The sequence below is a fragment of the Danio rerio genome, chromosome 12, assembly GCF_052040795.2.
Source record: "Danio rerio strain M-AB ecotype USA chromosome 12, GRCz13ab, whole genome shotgun sequence".
Taxonomy (NCBI): domain Eukaryota; kingdom Metazoa; phylum Chordata; class Actinopteri; order Cypriniformes; family Danionidae; genus Danio; species Danio rerio.
In genome coordinates, this window is record NC_141032.1 from 31108211 (window position 1) to 31125000 (window position 16790).

The 16790-nt window shown below is 35.4% G+C and overlaps 3 protein-coding genes across 4 annotated transcripts in view; 1 reads left to right on the forward strand and 2 right to left on the reverse strand.

The window, feature by feature from the left end:
- Positions 1 to 3008, reverse strand: mrpl10 (mitochondrial ribosomal protein L10). The gene is given in 5 exon segments (NM_001013458.2): positions 1 to 309; positions 392 to 536; positions 1013 to 1177; positions 1972 to 2141; positions 2966 to 3008. Coding segments are annotated over 5 exon segments (759 nt in total). The 5' UTR covers positions 3006 to 3008; the 3' UTR covers positions 1 to 70.
- A 354-nt stretch (positions 3009 to 3362) lies between these two features.
- Positions 3363 to 10558, forward strand: pnpo (pyridoxamine 5'-phosphate oxidase). Its single transcript, NM_001256178.2, is given in 7 exon segments — positions 3363 to 3580; positions 4625 to 4749; positions 5185 to 5284; positions 5370 to 5423; positions 5583 to 5711; positions 8950 to 9020; positions 9102 to 10558. Coding segments are annotated over 7 exon segments (834 nt in total). The 5' UTR covers positions 3363 to 3391; the 3' UTR covers positions 9268 to 10558.
- prr15lb (proline rich 15 like b) overlaps positions 10512 to 16790 on the reverse strand; it is an 11694-nt gene continuing 5415 nt past the window's right edge. The window contains exons 2-3 of one of the 2 annotated variants that reach the window (XM_087275090.1): positions 12850 to 13199; positions 10512 to 12716 (exon numbers count right to left, since the gene is read on the reverse strand). In XM_087275090.1, the coding sequence (XP_087131216.1) occupies positions 12878 to 13192 (315 nt within the window). In that variant the 5' untranslated portion in view covers positions 13193 to 13199 and the 3' untranslated portion in view covers positions 10512 to 12716; positions 12850 to 12877. 2 annotated transcript variants of the gene reach the window in all.

Consider the following 16790-nt stretch of genomic DNA (forward strand, 5'->3'; position numbering starts at 1 on the left):
TTTAAATACTATAATTTTATTACATGCACATGATCATACAGAGCTGCTCGTCCATGTCTATATTTAAAACTCAAGCTGCGGCTTCCTGTATTGAAGCATCTTTATCTGTGTCAGCAGAGCTCTGCTGTTTGACATACTGCTGAAGGAGGGCAGAAAGATGAGCTGGATGGTGATGTAGCATTGAGACAGTCTTTGAGGTCATCATGGTTAGACCACTAACTAGTTCACCCCGGATGATGGCAATAGATGGGAGTTTGGAGTAACTGAGAATGCCTTGATACGAGAACAATGTGTTCTCTATACAAGCACCTGGAAGAAAATGTTTCAGCACGTCAGTGAGATAATACCCGTTTAAAATATCAGTATAAGTTGGTGCATATGACAAACTCACCTAACAGCACAATTTGTGGATTGTGCCTCAATGCCTGCAGCATCTCTTTAACTTTTGGCTCTTTACTAGCTAACAGGACAGTCTCGCCAAAAATTAGAGGTGACATGTTACCGTAAATGCTGCTGTTGAGGAAGGATCTTGTCACCTGCACGAAAACACAAATAAATGTCACAAGCAGTCAACTGTGGTAAGCATTACTATTACGGCTGCGAGATTAATAGAAATCGAATCACAATTTGAAACATTGCGATTAGTTATTCGCATGAAGCTGCAATATGAAGTATATATTCATTCATTAATTATTTTTTCGGCTTAGTCTATTTATTAATCTGGGGTCACCACAGCGGAATGAACCGCCAACTTATCCAGCACGTTTTACACAGCGGATGCCCTTCCAGCCGCAACCCATCACTGGGAAACATTCACACACACTCATTCACACTCATACACTCCAGACAATTTAGCCAACCCAATTTGCCTATATTGCATATATGTATATATATATATATATATATATATATATATATATATATATATATATATATATATATATTCTTTTTTTTTAATCGCAATTTGTTTTCTACAAATCGCACAGTCCTAACTACTATATCTTGGCATTACCTGGTTTGGAAAGAACTTGACATTGATTGCATGTTTTTTCAGTCTGTGTTTCAAATGGATCATATCCTCTGCAGAGATGGCATTGTTTTGGGCTACAGCAATCATCTTGTACTCTTGAAACAAGTTTTCTAAGTCTTTCCTTAACATAACTGCCAGAGAGCTTTCCTGAAAAAAGAAGTTAGCATATAGCATTATAATCATAAAAGTAAATAACAAATATTATTATTACAATATTGTTCTAAAATTAAGCAAATCAATAGTGTATATGCGGAAGGTCTTTTAATTGTTTAGTAACCTGAGTCCAACGCTTTCGGTGAACTGCATGCCGTTACAAAATCGGCACATTAAAAGTTTGTTTCCTTTATAAATCTGCAATCTTCTGACTGGTTAATATATGATATAAAGTGGATCTCAGACTGTACAAGAATCACTGCATTAAATTACAGCTTATTTTACTCCAGTATTTACAGTTCTAGCCTGCTGATCCTGACGGCGTGTGCGTGGAAAAGGCTTTTCATCTCTTGTTATGCTTGAACAACTAAATGAACGCTGCAGTATATTTAACCTATTATATTTTAATAACATGACAACATCATTGCTGTAAAGGAACCATACAAAATTAAAAAGTTTATCAATATGGGAAAAAACACTAGCTGTGCATATATTCTATACATCAAGACAAGTAATTGACATGTAAAAATTGCTCATATAATACTTAAAAAATACTTTTTATAATAAAGTGAAATTAAATAATAGATTAAATTAAATGAAAATCAAACAAAAAATTTAAAATGTACTCATGGCAACTAAAATAATACAAAACATTAACATTAATAAAAAAAACAACTAAAAATGAAATAAAAATAATGTAGCTAAAAAAATTCAAATATTTAAAATTAAAGATGCCTAATGGCTACATCCAGCAATAGGCTTGTTTAATAACTGTAGAAATGATGAACCTCTCCAGTTTTTTTGACTCGTGGAGCGAGAGCAGCAGGAGGAGCGGACAGTGTGGGAGGAATGTACTCGGTTACTGCCAGCAGCTTCTGCTTCTGAAAGTGAACTGGCTTTTTGTGCCGGGTGACAGCTTTGGAGCCGTGACGAACACTCTGGGTTAATGGAACCCATCCTGTAGGTTGACAGATTAAACATATTTGAGAAAGCAATGCAAAGCTAGAAAATAACAAGGCTAGGGCACAAGCATTAATACTTAAAATAATGATGACACAATTTCCTTACGAATGTCATGATTATTATGAGGTTCTCATATCTCATAAATAATCCACAGTAGCTGCAGGAATACAGAAAGCTAAATATGGAGCGAATAACCAAATATAGTTGAGCAAACAGAGGGAGTTCAACAAACACTTCATTCACTCCAAAAATGACTTACTAATTTATTATGAGTTGAAACAACACAATTATTAGGTTTTGGAAGACAACTGAATTGTTTTGTTTAATTCATTTTATATTGTAAAACAAAACTCCTTAACGTTAACTTTATCGACTTGTGTTAGGACAACATGAAGGAATTGTGAAACCCAACATTGTATTACTGAGGTAAATTGGATTTATTATATTCGCACATCCATTCAGTGACAACTTGTGACAGTCCTTATATTGTGTACCATGCTACTTAGAATTTGCAGTCTGAAATCGCATGCATAGAATTCTTTTCTGAAATTATATCATTAAGGAGAAAGTACAAATGTGAGAGTATAAAACCAACTTTACCTCAAAGCATTTTACAGTGTATGAACTGCATATTCCCTGATGCTACTAACGTTACTGTTCACAATATAGCTTCATAGGGTCTTTCAGCTCTGTATGTCATTTTCCGATAGAGTTTATAATTAAAATATGAATGGAAAATATTTGCTTGCTTTATATATTGCATAGTTAGAACATGTTGATAAATTTCAAAACTGAAATATCATTAGAACTTAATCTTACCCGCTTTCGGGAGAAGCCTGCAACACAAGGTCGCTGCCATTTTGATGCGGATTTGACGTGAGCTAGTTTTGTTGTGTCTTGTTTACAAAATAAAAGTTTCGTTGTTATGATTGTGTTAGAAAAATATTAGGTTTAAAGAAATAAGTAAATTTGTTTACTGTTTATTTAATTTAAGTTTACATTATTATACAAATAAAAATAATTGGTTTCATATTTTTTTCATATTAAGCTATTTTAATCATTAAAAATAAGAACTATAGTTTTGAAGTATTGAATATCACATTAATAGTGAATTATTATGTATAAATGTTTTTGTAACATTATTTTTTTATACATTTCAAATTTAAAGGTTAGTTACAAAAACGTTTTCATAACATTTTAAAAAATAAGCGTGCATGAACGTGATGACGCAGCCGCGGAACAAGCATGAGACGTCTGTTAAGGTTTTGCACGTCGAGGAACATCAGCAATATTTTGAAGTTTATTCAACCCAGTGTTGCCTCGAGAGTCCACAGTCCATCGTTATTTACCTCGTTTTTCTGCAGGACATTTTCGGACAGCGGCACCAGCATGGATCTTAGTAACATGAGAAAGACCTATAAGAGCGATCAGGAGGTGGGAGGCTTACATTTTGGGTTATGAGGGTTTTTTAATCTCAGGTGTACGACCATGACCTCAGACCTTATTTGAGATAGACATATTCCAGAGTATCATAGTGATTTTGACATAAAAAGCTATATTTACTACGCGCAGTGTTATATTTTATGGATAAAATGTTTAAAACCGTATCAATACAATTAATTTATATTTTTATTTATCTCTATGATCTGCAACTGACAAGCATGCACATTTGCATAAATGATTGACTGATTCTGTACATTGCCACCTGACCTTAAAAAGAAATCTTATCAATTAAGATTATGAAGAGAATCAACATAATCATGACAACATTTACCCTTAAATTGTTTTTTATGCATGTCAATTATGCATGTGTTAATAGTAAAGTTACATAATAGATGGCAAGAACGCCTTCTAGGGTCGCCACAGCGGAATTAACCACCAACTTATCCAGCACGTTTTTTATGCAGAGAATGCCCTTCCTGCCGCAATCCATCTCTGGGAAACATCCACACACACACACTCAAACACTACGGACAATTCAGCCTACCCAATTCACCTGCACCGCATATCTTCGGACTGAGGGGGAAACAAGAGCACACGGAGGAAACCCACGCGAACACAGGGAGAACATGCAAACTCCACACAGAAACGCTAACTGAGCCGAGGTTCAACCCAGCGACCTTCTTGCTGTGAGGCGACAGCACTACCTACTGCGCCACTGCGTTGCCCGAAAGAACCCCTTCATAGATCTAATTCACTATTAAAGTCCACACACAAATGAAGTATACATTATGACCACCTGTCTAATATGCAGGTAATCCTCCCTGTGCTCCCAAAAGAGCTAACCTACCAAAGCATGAACTCTGCAAGACCCCAGTAGGTGTCCTGTGTTATCTGGCACTGACACATTCCCATGAGATCTTTCTAGTCTTGTAGGTTGTGAGGTGTTAGAAGATGCTTTGGCTTATCAACTGATTCTTATATATGTTTTTGTGTGACAGCAAAATATTATAAATATTCATCAATTTCATCCTACAGTGTTTTGAGGAGAATCAACTTGCATCTTTAGATCCTATTAAGCAATTCGGCAGCTGGTTTGATCAGGCCACCAAGTGCCCTGAAGTGGGAGAAGCCAATGCAATGTGTCTTGCAACAGCGACTAAGTAGGTATCTCAATTTGTTCATCAATGCCTGCAATGACACAAGTTAGCTTAAAAAGGGATAATTCACCCCCCAAAAAAAATTTATTAAAAGTAATTTATTGTTGTTTTATTAATTTCTTTCTTCTGTCAAACTCAAAACAAGATGATCTGAAGAATTTTGGAAACAAGCAGCTCTTGACATCCATAGTAGGAAGAAAAAATAATATCAATGTCAATAAAAATTCTTCCTAAATTTTTTGTGTGTGTGTGTTCAACAGAAGAAAGTAGCACGAACAGGTTTGCAACAAGTACAAATCAGAAGTTTGATTTGTGGGTTAACTATCCCTTAACATGTCATGTAGTCTTTTGGCAGTGTATTATTAATGGAATAACTTTGATTTATTAAGCTTACTAATTCAATGTTGCCTTAATTGATTCGTCTTGTCTCTTCTGAAGGGACGGTCACCCCTCTGCACGCATGGTCCTTCTAAAAGGCTACAGCGAGGAGGGATTTTGCTTCTTTTCCAACTATGAGAGTCGGAAAGGTTCAGAGCTGGTGAGGTCTTTTAAACAGAAAATCAGTCCACATGTTTGCTTTTGCATCTTTACGTCTTCTAAATGCCCTTTTTGTGATAATATAGGAGAGCAATCCTCACGCCTGTCTTGTCTTTTACTGGGAACCGTTAAACAGGCAGGTAAGTCTTTTTATTGGACATGTATTTCGGAATATTCTACAGAAAATTCTTTGATAATCAGATCGAAAGAATGTTTCACTTAAGTTTAATATTTGTCTTGTTTCAAGGTTTTAATTGCTAAAAAAAAACTTTCAGCTTTAATGTTTTCTGCTCAAACAGATTCGCATTGAAGGCACTGTAGAGAGAATCCCATACGAGAAGTCACGTGAATACTTCCACTCGAGGCCCAAAAGCAGTCAGATCGGTGCTGTTGTGAGCAGGCAGAGTACAGTAATACCCAGCCGACAAGTGAGTATCATCTTCAACCACCGTCCATGGTTATTAGTTAAATAAAACAACAGATATAAAGTAAGTTTGTTAATTGAAGCATTGTTAAAATAAAACTAAATTTAAGTATTTCATAAAAAAGAAGCTAAATCAAAACTGGAAATGCTGTTTTGGTATTTAACAGACACAAATCAACACTAAAATTAAGCAGAAAAATAAACAAAATGAATGCAACTGAAATAAAAAATGAATATGAAATTGTAAGAACTCATTTGTCAACATTAGTTGCATTTGTATGCATGTAGTGACATTTACAAATCCTATATTCTAACTAAAGAGTTTGAGGTTGGGTTTAAAAAAAAGAGTTAGTATTAGGGGTAAAACTAGGAGTTATATTAGTACAGGGTTCTTACAGGTGCTGGAAATCCTGGAAAATGCTTGATTTTTATTTTAGTGTTTTCAAGGTTAGAAAAGTGCTTGGATTTTAGACGAAGTGCTTGAACCTGCTTGAATTAGCAGGATTGAAATTGTGACTGTTTTGGTTGCATATGTGCACAATTTTGTCTATGTGACCTCAATATATACGTTTTAATTTTGTCTATGTGACCTACATATTTAATATGTGATCCCAACTATATTTGGGAGCATTTGTGCGAGTGGATAAATTGTTGTCGTGCGACCAGTTTTCATTGCAAAATGTTCACCGCATGCGCGCATTTATGGAGCTAATAAATGCCAAAACAATTTGAATTCGAATTGTGTTAAATTGAATTATTAACAATTGTAAGTTAATAATACTGATTATATCCTATTAGAAATGTTTTGAATTTGTATTTCTTAACTTGATTATCTGAAATTTAAGACAACTAAATTTTTAAAGTCAGGGTTTTATAGACCTATTTTTAAACCTAAAACGACAATCCAATGACTGTAAAGAAAAAATAGCAGTGCACATGAAATATCATGTACGACACCCAAACAAAATCTGACTGTAAGCTCATTTCTTGAGATATCAACTTTACGTAGAAAGAGACCAAACTTAAAAGCATTTTTAATTTATTTTTTAATAATTTTTGGGTAAACTATCCCAATAAATCCAAAATATCTTCAATAAATCTAAAGTGCTCAATAAATTTTATTTTTTTTAAAATAGCACAATTGATTTGAATGTGAAAAAATACATACAATATATATATATATATATATAAACATAATTAACCGTGGTTATTAGTTGCAGGTAAAGCATACAAATGTACCTTGAAAGTGCTTGAAAAGTGCTGGAATTTGTAGTTGGAAAATGTGTAAGAACCCTGTAGTAACATTAGGGGTTAAACATAATGGTTATATTATAGTGGTGTTTTAAATGTTAAGTACCAGCATATACATTGTAATATATTGTATCAAATGGATTAGTATGCTGTAGTAAGGGTCACCTATTGACTTTATTCTGCAATGCAGAAGTGTAGTCGTTTTTTGTGATTGTTTTAGAACTTCCAATTGAGTTGACTATGGCAGAAATGAATAGGAATAATAAACAGCAGAAAACGGTCAAACTACTTGCTCTACAAACGAGTGTGTTCAAGACTATTCTTAAAATGTAGAATGATATAATTATAAAATATCAGTTTGCAACATCAAGCAGCATAACAAGCCATTTTAAACATATAAAAATCAGTGAAAGTGAATGAAACTGGAAGTCTCGAGCCAAAAAGTTTCCAGTGGCCTTGCTCACTTAAATGTGAAGAATAAGGTCAATAAAATAGTACAAGAAACTAATAGAAATGACTAAATTCATTCATTTATTTGTTTTCTTGTCGGCTTAGTCCCTTTATTAATCCGGGGTCGCCACAGCGCATGCCCTTCCAGCCGCAACCCATCCCTGAGGAATAGAAATGACTAAATGTATACCTAAAATAGGCCTATATTCAAATATAAATCTTTTTTAAAACTTCAAAAACTATAATGTTATATAAAATTGAAAACAAAATGATTAGCCCTCCTGTCAAATTGTAATTATTTTTCTAATATTTTCCAATTGCATTTATTAAACGTAATAGTTTTAATAACTAATTTTTTTTTGTCTTTGCCATGATGACAATACATATACATACAGTGCATCCGGAAAGTCTTCATAGCGCTTCCTCTTTTTCCACATTTTTTATGTTACAGCCTTATTCCAAAATGATTTTAAAAAATCATTTATTTGCTCAAAATTCTACACACAAAACCCCATAATGACATCGTGAAAAAATAATTTTTGCAATTGTTGCAAATTTATTAAAAATAAAAAATCACATGTACATAAGTATTCACAGCCTTTGCTCAATACTTTGTTGATGCACCTTTGGCAGCAATTACAGCCTCAAATCTTTTTGAATATGATGCCACAAGCTTGGCACACCTGTCTTTGAGAAATTTTGCCCATTCCTCTTTGCAGTACCTCTCAAGCTCTATCAGCTTGGATGGGAAGCAACAGTGTACAGCCGTTTTCAGATCTCTCCAGAGATGTTCATTAGGATTTAGCTCTGGGCTCTGGCTGGGCCACTTATGGACATTCACAGAGTTGTTGTAAAGTCACACCATTAATATTTTGGCAGTTTGCTTTGGGTCATTGTCCTGCTAAAAGATGAACCGTCCCCTCAGTCTGAAATCAAGAGCGCTCTAAAGCAGGTTTTCATTCAGGAAGTCTATGTACATTGCTGCATTCATCTTTCCCTCTATCCTGGCTAGTCTTCCAGTTCCTGCTGCTGACAAATATCCCCACAGCATGATGCTGCCACCACCATGTTTCACTGTATTAATGGTATTAGCCTGGTGATGAGCAATAATAATAAACTTGCAACAATTAAAAATAAAACTAAAGTTGTGTGTAGAATTTTGAGAGAAAAAAAAAAGTGGAAAAAGTGAAGCACTATAAATACTTTACAAATGCACTGTATATAGTGCTTAAAGTGCCATTTAAGGGCTTATCTAGGTTAATTACGTTAAGTTATTTTTAAGAAATCTAAAGGGAGCTAATAATATTGACCATAGCAGTTTAAAAACAAACATACAAAATTTCCATCCAAGCTAAAATAAGAAAAATAATTTGAATATGTATTTTTGTCTTCAACTAGAAGTAATCCTAAAAAACAGTGCTATCCTCTGTATTATCTTTCAGCTAAATAATAATAATCATTCACATTACAGCTCTTAATTTACCTCCTGATTTTGTAAAACAATTTTGTTAATGACCCATTTCTATGTGCTTCCCTTAAAGTACCTAAGAGACAAGAATGCAGAGCTTGAAGAGAAGTTCAAGGACACAGATGTACCAATGCCAGATTACTGGTGTGTAAAATAAGCTTAATAATAGCAAATGTGTTTATATTTAACCAGAAGCATTATACTTACTTTTTTTTTTCTCTCCAGGGGTGGATACATTGTGAAACCCTCCCTGATTGAGTTTTGGCAGGGTCAGACTAACAGATTACATGATCGGATAGTCTTTTTGCGGCCAAAAGGGGGAGAGACCGAGCTGGGGGACATGCAGCATCAAGCAGAGGGAGGCTGGATTTACCAGCGCTTGTCCCCTTGATAGTCCACATGCTGTGAAGTCAACGTTATAGTATGTGACATCAATACATCATCATTATTTCTTGGCAGTAACTGTCATTTAAAATCCCACCAGGGCAATGTTGAAGATTTATCACTCCATCAATGTCCTGCGTTCATGTTGTCTTAACCAGAATCAGAAAGGAAGTTTCATCTGTTGATAACTGTAGATGTGGTTTTATGAATAGAAGTCATGTTGTGCTATAAATGAAGGCTATTTCATGAAAAAACTAATATTTGCTGTTTATTAACTCTGCCTCAAAAAAGACTATCAAAGATGTAGCAGACTTTTTTTTCCTCAGAAAATGTAAAGGGGATTTTTGGCTAAAAATGTGGTTCTTGGTGATTTCTGAAAGTCTAACGCCACTTTTACAAAAGAGAAAACAAAATCACATGCAGTGGAAAAGAAATGCATAATAATTTAATATAATAATGTTATAAATGCATGTTAATTACATTAATCTAATTATTTATTTTGCCTCTAGATACCTCTAAAGATGCCAGTAGCAGATGACTTTATTTAATGAATCACCAAAGACCACAGTTTTGACAAAAAAAAATTATAATCTCTTCTAATGTACAAACAGTGTAATTTTGGATGGCCCAATGTTGAGTAAAGCTAGTTTACATTTTCAAGTGAGCCTTTAAGCCTTTAAATGACCTTAGTATTCTTAGTTCAGTCTGTTGACTGTCTGATGGTTATTCATAATAGAAAAGCACAGCTGTACTTGACACAGCAGTCACAACTGTAGTTTCAGAGAACAGACTTTGGACTTCTGTCACAACAAACAAAAAAAATAAGAAAAAAGCAATCAACATGTTGATGTACTTAATGTGTAATCTAAATGTGAAATATTTGATTAGGTTGTTTGTTATAAATGTGCCAAACTTCGAGCTAATCTAAAATACTTGCTGTATTGACATTTTGTGTTAATGTGCAACCAAAAAATGAGTAAACCTGTTTCATTTTTCCAATGATGTTCGTCGTGTTTTTGTTTCGCCAGCAGATGGCGGCGTTGTTTGCTGTTTATTGCAATACCAGGCAATTACAATGAAAATAAAGTAGCAAATGTATAATAGAACAATGCAAATATAACCCTTTGCACAAAAATAGAATAACAATTTTAAAGAAGTATTACAATGGTATGTCATAGAGAAATATGGTGTGAAAGAAAAAAAGACAATAAAATGAAAGAGATGAAAAACTGAAGAAAAAAACACATGAAATACAAATGAATGCAAAACATTTAATAAAGCTCATATTTTAGAAGCTTCAATTGCTATCTTGTTATGGGACTCTGAAATGGTATTCAAATACATATCCAATTCTCCTTTAATTTACATTTAGTATATTTACACTTGTGTGTTAAAGACTTTCCAATAAATAATATTAGGTTTATGCAAAAACTTGAATGGGGGTACAGAAATCAACTAATTATTATTACTAAAAAGCATACAAATCTTAAAAGAGATGGCCATGCAAACTATATTCATTTATTTTATAGATATGGGCACGGTGTGTTTGCTGTTGATACTTTTAATCTACAGTCTTATGCAAAAGTTTGTCCACTTCTGATGAATTTCATAATTGCAAGCCGTGGCCTGCTGGCATTTCAAATAAGTAAATTCATTTGAGTATTTATACTCTAGACAGAGTCTAGGGAAAAGGCAAAATTTCAGTTCTGACATAACATGTATTTAATCAACAAATGCAATGCAATTTAAGTCTTAACAAAAACAGTGCAAAAAATTGGGCACCCTAACAGATACTGGGTGGAATTCATGTGACCTTTAACTCTGACAAAGTTTCCTGTATCTGCACATCCACACAGCATGATGGCCCCTTCAGCATATTTTACAGTAGGGAGCATGTTCTTTTTCTGCCATGTAAAGCACCTATGTTTGTGGCATTTGTCCGCTGTATATTTTTTCTAAATGGTTCAGGCTTGTCCAGGTGAGCCTTTTCATTCCTCGTCTTGTTGGCAGAATGCAGAAAAGTCTTCTTCCGCATCACCTTCCATTGAGCTGTTCTTTGTGAAGAGTGCTCTGAACTGTGGAACCATATACAGTGACTTTATCAGCAGCAAGATGTTTCTGAAGCTCTTTGGCGGTGGTCTGTGATTTGTCTGTGACCATTCTAACCATTCTTCGCCTTTGCCTTTAGGGTATTTTTCTCGGTCTAGCACATCTTTCCTCAGAAGAAATGTTCCTATAGGCTTCCATTTTCTTTTTATATTTCTGACTGTGGAGAAGGAGACTTTGAACCTCTTTGACAGCCTTTTGCAACCTTTTCCTAATTCATGAAAGTGAATTATCCTAGTTTTTAGGTCATTAGGAAGTTCTTTTGAGGTTCCCATGTTGCTACCTTCAGGTTCACAATAAGGAGAAGCACAACTAGCAATCAGCTATCATAAACATCCCTTTTCATGATTGGTTGCTCCTCTGTAGGGATTAAGTCATCCAAATCAATTTTGTGTAATCAATCAGCATTAAGTGACTACAGGTTTTGAAATCCACACAAAGGAGAGGGTGCCCAAACTTTTGCGTAGCCTGTTTTTCAGTTTCAATTTAATTTACACATCTCAATACTGCGACACTATGGATTTCTGTCTGAAAAACATGACATTCTGTAGATTCTTTAGATATCGAATGGCATTTCACTTCTCTTATAAAGAAAGAACACATAACTAAGCAGCCACAGAGGGATGCCCAAATTTATGCATAAAACTGTAAACGCTTTATGACATTTAAGCAATGGAATACAAATCTTTATTTTGCATATTTTAACAATAACCTGTGAAATTGCAGTATACAAAAAAAAAAACGCAGATTAAATTAAGCTAATTAAAGCTGTAGTGAGAGCATCTCTCTCGTGTTATCACATTGGCTGTCCATGCTTCAACTGAAACCCTTTTTATGATACACTGATAAAATTAGAGATATGTTCATTAAACAACTCCATGTTTATGAGAGTACAACTTGGTCAAAAGAAACAAAATCACGTCATGAAGTGCTGATTAAAAGGCACAACAGTCCATCAAATCTAAGCTTCCCACAGGTTTATCATAAGTTACTCATACACAACAATGTACATTTTTAAGAACGTTCTTCATGTTAAATGTAATTTAGAAATGAATAGAGAGAGTTCTGTCTTTCTTGTCGGGTATTTTGTTTGTTCCACGGCGATCGAATTACATTTCATGAGCATGACAACATTGTTTTTATCATTTACAGGAAATAAACTTCTTAATATTCATCTTGGGCTGCTCTTAGATTGAAATGTGGATGGTAAAACTTGTTTTATGGTAAAACCAGTATCTTCTCTGCAGCAAAAATGCACTGAAAAAATGTGTTATATATCAAAAACAGGCCTCAAATGGTGTCTTTGGTCTAGATCAGGGGTGTCCAGACTTATCTTGGAGGGCCGGTGTCCTGCATAGTTTAGCTCCAACTTCCTTCAACACACCTGCCTGAAGTGCATACCAAGAAAGAGCTTGATTAGCTGGTTCATGTGTGTTTAATTGGGATTGGAACTATAATATGCAGTACACCGGCCCTCCAGGACCTAGTTTGGACACCACCTGATCTAGATGTTATTGTTCCACGTGGCTCTTCTCTGTCTGAGCAGATTCAGGGAAAAGGCTTGGGTTTTCCACCAGAGTTGCACGGATCTTCTTCTTCTCCTTGAACCGGCCTGAATGAGAGACTTTGACGTGACGGCCTTTGGTGGCAGATTTGGTGGCCACTATTTTTTCCAGTCTGGCATCTAAATTGCTGTCTGCCGCATCATGGTCCAGGTCTTTATTTGCATTGTTGGTGCTGAAGTCTGGCGGTATTTCGTACAGGACTTTCGCCTCTGACTTCTTTTTCTTTAGGAAGGTGAGCTTCCACCATGCAGGGTCAGCCATGACAGGTCTGAAGGAGAGATGGCAAGAGCGAATGCATGTTTGTTAGACAGCTAAAGGATAAAGATTTTGGTTAAACTCATTGTACAAACTGGATTCCTGGAGGGCCGCAGCTCTGTACAGTTTTGCTCCAACCCTAATCAAACACAGCTGATCCAACCAATCAAGGTGTTCAAGACTACAATAGACTATTAAGCAGGTGTGAGTTGGAGGTGGTTGGAGGGGAACTATGCAGAGCTGCAGACCTCCAGGAATTGAGTTTGAGACCACTGCTCATAGTATGAATGCAAGCCTATTTGGGTAGTGCATAGCATAATACTCATTTGTCACCAAAAGTTTTTTATTGACAAACACAAAGTAGGTAATAATGTTTGTAAGAATAATTTTTGATGATGGAGAGAGCTTTGCTTTCATTTTTTAAATGTTTTGTAAGCTAAACATGGCAATATGTCAGAAAGATTCAAATGTGTTTCCCACGAGAAACATAGCAGAAACATGTGAATTCATGATAGCAACATGTTAAAGAATTGTCAATCATGTGCTAAAACATGTTAGAAACATGCTAGCAAGATGGTAATTCATGCTTGCCACATGTTAAAGGTGCAGTAGTTGGATCTGCCAAAATGCTATCTGTTAGCATATTATCTTTAAAACACAATCCCTCCCCTGCCGTCTAAAGTCATGCCTCCTGAAATCACAAACACGCACCCTTAAGATAGCCGTAGACAACCCACTAGATCAAGTCATTCGCCAGTTAGAAAACTTTATAGTCCTTTATAATACTACAATTCTGAAGGAAAAACTATTTTATGCAGTATGTTTTCAGTTGTGTAGCAAGCAAAAATTGTCATAATGTGCAATATTTCATGCATGCAAGGATTGTTGGTCTCACTCTTATGCGCTTTGTCCTAAATCGACTACTGTATGCTTAATGGTTGGCTGGTGGGTGCAGGAATTACACTTATTACTAAGCCATACTTGCGTGGTATTTCAGACTGAATATTAAGAGTAGCATGGTAAACAATAAAGGGAGCGTCACATGCTGTCATTGTTCAAAAATGAACCAATGTCAATATAAAGCCAACTATAAATATAAAGCTCAGTAAAGTAAAGTTCGAATAGCAAATACATTATTAATGCTGTAAAAGGTCTCTTCAATATTTCGCAGGAGAATTTCAATGGTTGAACAACACTTCTGTGCATATAACCCATTCGTAAAACAACAAAATCTACATCAGCTTTACTTGACTACAATAGTTTTAAAACAGAGCATTACCTGTCTAAAAGACTTCAGCCATGGTGTCATCCTTCCTCCAGTGTGCAAAAGTAACTCCCATATTGATTCAAGATTTTTAAAAGCTTTGATTCAGCATTTGTTTTTACCGCTGTCACTCTCATGTATGCACGTGAACATGCCGCACATGCACATGCAAACAGCATATCTGCGTGAACGCAGTGCACAGATGTACAAATCTACATTTGCTGACAGACAGTTTGGACTACTTATGAGAATTATTGTAATTATTGAACCAATAATTTTTAATTGGATGATTTTTTTTTATTCTCATGCCTTACCCAGAATATAAAAAAATATAAATACATTTAGATCATTTACTTTAATCATTACTATTATAATGTAAGGAGACTTTCAACCAGCCCAACAAAAAAAAAATTTCAGAAGTCTGCGCCAGTGGTGTCGTGGTTAGTGCGTCAACACATGCACTCTGGTGCTCACGTCGACCTATGCCAATCCTTACCCTCTCTCTGCTCCCCTGCTTTCCTGTCAATAATCTGTTCTATTCTATACATTAAAGGTGAAAACCCAAAAAAAAAAATGTTTCTGAAGACAGTAACCTACTGCACCCTTAATAATACACTGACCCGTGTTAATGAAGCTAATAATATGCTAAAAAGCACTGTGAGGACATGATAGCAGCATGTCCAATAAAAACAAACATATTTCAGCTTGGTTGTAAATTTGCTTGTTTTTGTTGAAATGCTGCTACCATGTTACAATCACAGCTAACACATTTCCTCATGCTTACATATTACTATATTATGTTTGCTAAAGTGTTTAGCATGTTTATCATTCTGCTAACATAAATAAGCTTTTTTTCTAACAAGTTTTAGCATATAGCTAGCATGATGTTGCACTAATTAAAGTGATAGTTTACCCCCCAAAAAAGATTTAAATGATCTCACTATTTACTCACAATTTGATTACAAACCTTTATGAGAAATTACATTTTTCTGTTAAACACAAAAGAAGATATTTAGATAAATGTTATAAACCATTGAAATCCATAGTAGCAAAAACATTCATTCATTTTATTTTCAGCTTAGTCTTTTTATTAATCTGCCACAGTGAAATGAACCGTCAACTAATCCAGCATATGTTTTATGCACCGAATGCCCTTCCAGCTGCAACCCATCACTGGGAAACACCCATAAAGTCTCATTCTCAGTCATACACTATGGCCAATTTTAGCTTACCCAATTCACCTATAGCTCATGTCCTTGGACTTGTGGGAGAAACCGAAGCACCCGGAGGAAACCCACGCAAACACGGGGAGAACATGCAAACTCCACACAGAAATACCAACTGACCCTGCCGAGGCTCAAATCAGCGATCTTCGTGCTGTGAAGTGACAGCGCTACCCACTGTGCCACCATGCCACCACAGTTATACAACTAATATTATGGAAATCAATGGTTACATGTTTGCAACATTTTTCAAAATATCTTCTTTTGTGTTTAACAGAACACCAAATAAAGAAATCCAAACTGGTTTGTGACACATAAATGATTAAATGGTGACAGAATGATCAGTTTTAGCTGAACTATCCTTTTAAGATGATGTCAGCATTTTTCACACATGGCTATCTCATTTTTGTCATACCTAGCATGATTTGTATGGTACATTTGCACAATTAGCACAATGCTAACAAATAGCTTTTGTAGACACTGTTAGCATATCTTAGGTTAGTTGGATTTGCTGGAGATGGATTAGTATAATGTTCGACTCAAGCCAGCATATAAGAACAACATGAGCATGCAGGCACATTTGCCCACTTCAGCACATTCGAAGCTAGTTTTCAGTGATGTCATACATGTATCTCCTCATCTAATGATTAGATTAGAATAACGTGAGGACACCTGACTCTCCCGCTTAGCTGTTTAATTAATGAACAGCGCCACTGGATCTCTTGTCACTCCCCTGAGATCTGAGACTCACCAAAATAACACTGTGTGAACCACGGCGCATGAACGTCAGCACAATGGACAACTTTGTGTTTCGTCTCACTCCAATAAGAGTATCAAATTGTTATGTAATATTGCTATTGTACACATCACAAAGCATGTACAATGATTTACCCATTGTAATAGCAAACAGGAGACTCACACACCCACACACTGGTGACTGGTATCACACTACAGGGAGTGTCATCTGGTGCCTTGGCAACATTGTCATAATCATTGTTAAATAGAGAGTATCAATGAACATGTGATGGCTTGTCCTGCGGGGTTTTATAGCATTGCTGTGCGATAAGAGTTTAAGTATCAGATCTCAAGTGATCTTTAGAAGCTTCTAGTAAACACA